Raw genomic sequence first — 2,476 nt, 5'->3', positions numbered from 1 at the left:
TCGACCGGACATGGAGACCAGGTATCCTGAAAGCCCTTCAGAAAGCCTCAGTGGGAAACCGAACGTACCAGGTAATAAAAAACTTCCTGAAAGATAGAACTTTTTGTGTAGCAGTAGGTGGAGCTTTTTCTTCAGATCTGCCTCAAGAAACCGGAGTACCCCAAGGGTCAGTTCTATCCCCCACTCTTTTTATCCTAGTAATCAATGACGTGTTCAGGTTCATACCAAAGACCATCTCAGTTCTCATATATGCGGATGATATTTTGTTAATTTGCGGAAGTAAGTTTGTTGCAATCTGCCGTAAAAGGTTACAACATGGAATTGATGGCATTTTATCGTGGGCGAAAAAAAACGGCTTCGCAATAAATGCCAAAAAGAGCTTCTTGTTACACACATGCTGTGTGACTAAAGGTAAACATCGATTTGGAAAAATGCAAAAGCTAAAAGCTAACGGATCGGAGATCAAACAAACAAAAACAGGTAGAATATTGGGGGTAGAGCTAAACAAGAAAGGAAATGCCAATAATCATGTAGAAATGCTCATAAAAGAATGTTCGGCACGTACCCGTTTCTTAAAAATTATAACAAGTCTTGGAAGCAGAGAAACTCTTCTTAAAATTGGCTTTGCGACAGTTATGTCAAAATTGTTCTACGGGTGGGAAGTATTCGAACCAGAAAACATCTTGAAACTTAAAACGATTTATACCAATATGTTGAGAACCATATCCGGCGCTTTCTGCTAAACCCCATTAGAAGCCCTATATGTTGAGAACGGCGTATTCCCCTTTAGATTTCTGGTTGCTGAAAATTGGGCAAGAAAAGCAATATGGGTAGCAGAAAGAGTAGACTGCAGTGAGAACTATCTATTAAATCGAGCAAACCAACTTTTAACAGAAACAATAAACCATCGTATTCCACCAATCCATAGACTCCAAACCGAAATAGCCAAACAGTGGAATGAAAAACCACCTGTGATAGACTGGACAATAAAACACCAGTTTAAAGCTGGTGGAAACAAAAGATCAGCAGTTAACATGTTTGCAAACCTTAAAAACACTAAGTACCGCTTCAGAAGAGAAGTGTACACTGACGGCTCACTAGCAAGCGGGAAAGTGGGCTTTGGCATTTTCAACCCTATGGAAGAAAACATATCTCGAAGTCTTCCAGATCACCTCTCAATTTTCTCGGCAGAAGCTCTCGCTATTGATGTCGCGATCAAAAGAGCCAATGAACCAACTGTGATCTACACCGACTCGGCAAGTGTACTAACGGCTTTAGAATCTGGAACCAAGCATCCGATCGTCCAAAACATCATCTATCAAAAAAATCTGAAAAACGTTACGATGGTCTGGATTCCAAGTCACGTTGGTATTCAGGGCAACGAAGAGGCTGATCGACTTGCGAACTTAGGAAGAAATGAAGGTAGATACGCTATAAATATTCCAAAAGCGGACGCGCTAAAGTGGATCAAGAGAATGTTGAAACTGCAACACGAACGAAACTGGAACAATCAGCTTAATATAAAACTGCGAGAAATAAAATCGACAACGGAAAAATGGAAGGATATGAACAACAAGAAAGAGCAGAAGGTCCTTACCAGGTTGAGGAACGGCCACACCAGGATGACCCACAAACATCTGATGGAGGGAACGGAAACACCAGTGTGCGATGCGTGTGGTGTTCAACTGACGGTAAAGCACATTATTATGGAGTGCTTGAAATACAACGACAGAAGACAAGTGCTACCGGAAGGCAGCCTGGCGGAAAAACTTGAAAACGTTCGTTCCAAGGAGAAGAAAGTGATACAATTTTTAAAACAGTGTAACCTTTTTAGTGAGATCTAAAGTGTAAAAACAAAACTTTTGGAGGGTGAAAACAGAAGGTTAATCCCTCATTAAATAAAACGTACAAAAAAAAAAAAAAAAAAAAAAAGATTTCAGATTCAGATTTCAGATTCAGATTTCAGATTCAGATCTCAGATTCAGATTTCAGATTTCAGATTTCAGATTCAGATTTCAGATTCAGATTTCAGATTCAGATTTCAGATTCAGATTTCAGATTCAGATTTCAGATTCAGATTTCAGATTCAGATTTCAGATTCAGATTTCAGATTCAGATTTCAGATTCAGATTTCAGATTCAGATTTCAGATTCAGATTTCAGATTCAGATTTCAGATTCAGATTTCAGATTCAGATTTCAGATTCAGATTTCAGATTCGAGACGGCAGTTCCTCCTGCTGCTGGGTTGGGTGGTAGATTTGGTGAGCGACCAAAAGAGAGCTAAAGGATTTGTTTCTCCCGCGGCTACGTGAGGGGTGCGAGATTTGTACACCAACCTGCTGAAGATGTGGGCCAAACTGGTTGAAATCTGACAGCTTTCAGTAAATTCGAAAAACGTTGCTACAAATTTTCAAAACACAACACAAAAAGTATGTCCAGCGAAAGAGGAGATTCTAATGAATCTTTAGGTATATAA

At 39.6% G+C, this 2,476-nt stretch overlaps 1 protein-coding gene across 1 annotated transcript; it reads left to right on the top strand.

The window, feature by feature from the left end:
• Positions 1–1,136: 1,136 nt before the first annotated feature.
• On the top strand, positions 1,137–1,844 carry LOC129741762 (uncharacterized). The gene has a single exon (XM_055733548.1). The coding sequence runs from the start codon at positions 1,137–1,139 to the stop codon at positions 1,842–1,844; it is 708 nt and encodes a 235-aa protein (XP_055589523.1).
• Positions 1,845–2,476: the final 632 nt, after the last annotated feature.

Source organism: Uranotaenia lowii, chromosome 2 (assembly GCF_029784155.1).
Source record: "Uranotaenia lowii strain MFRU-FL chromosome 2, ASM2978415v1, whole genome shotgun sequence".
Lineage (NCBI taxonomy): Eukaryota > Metazoa > Arthropoda > Insecta > Diptera > Culicidae > Uranotaenia > Uranotaenia lowii.
Note: the sequence above shows the minus strand (reverse complement) of the source record. Positions and strands in the feature narration are given on the sequence as shown.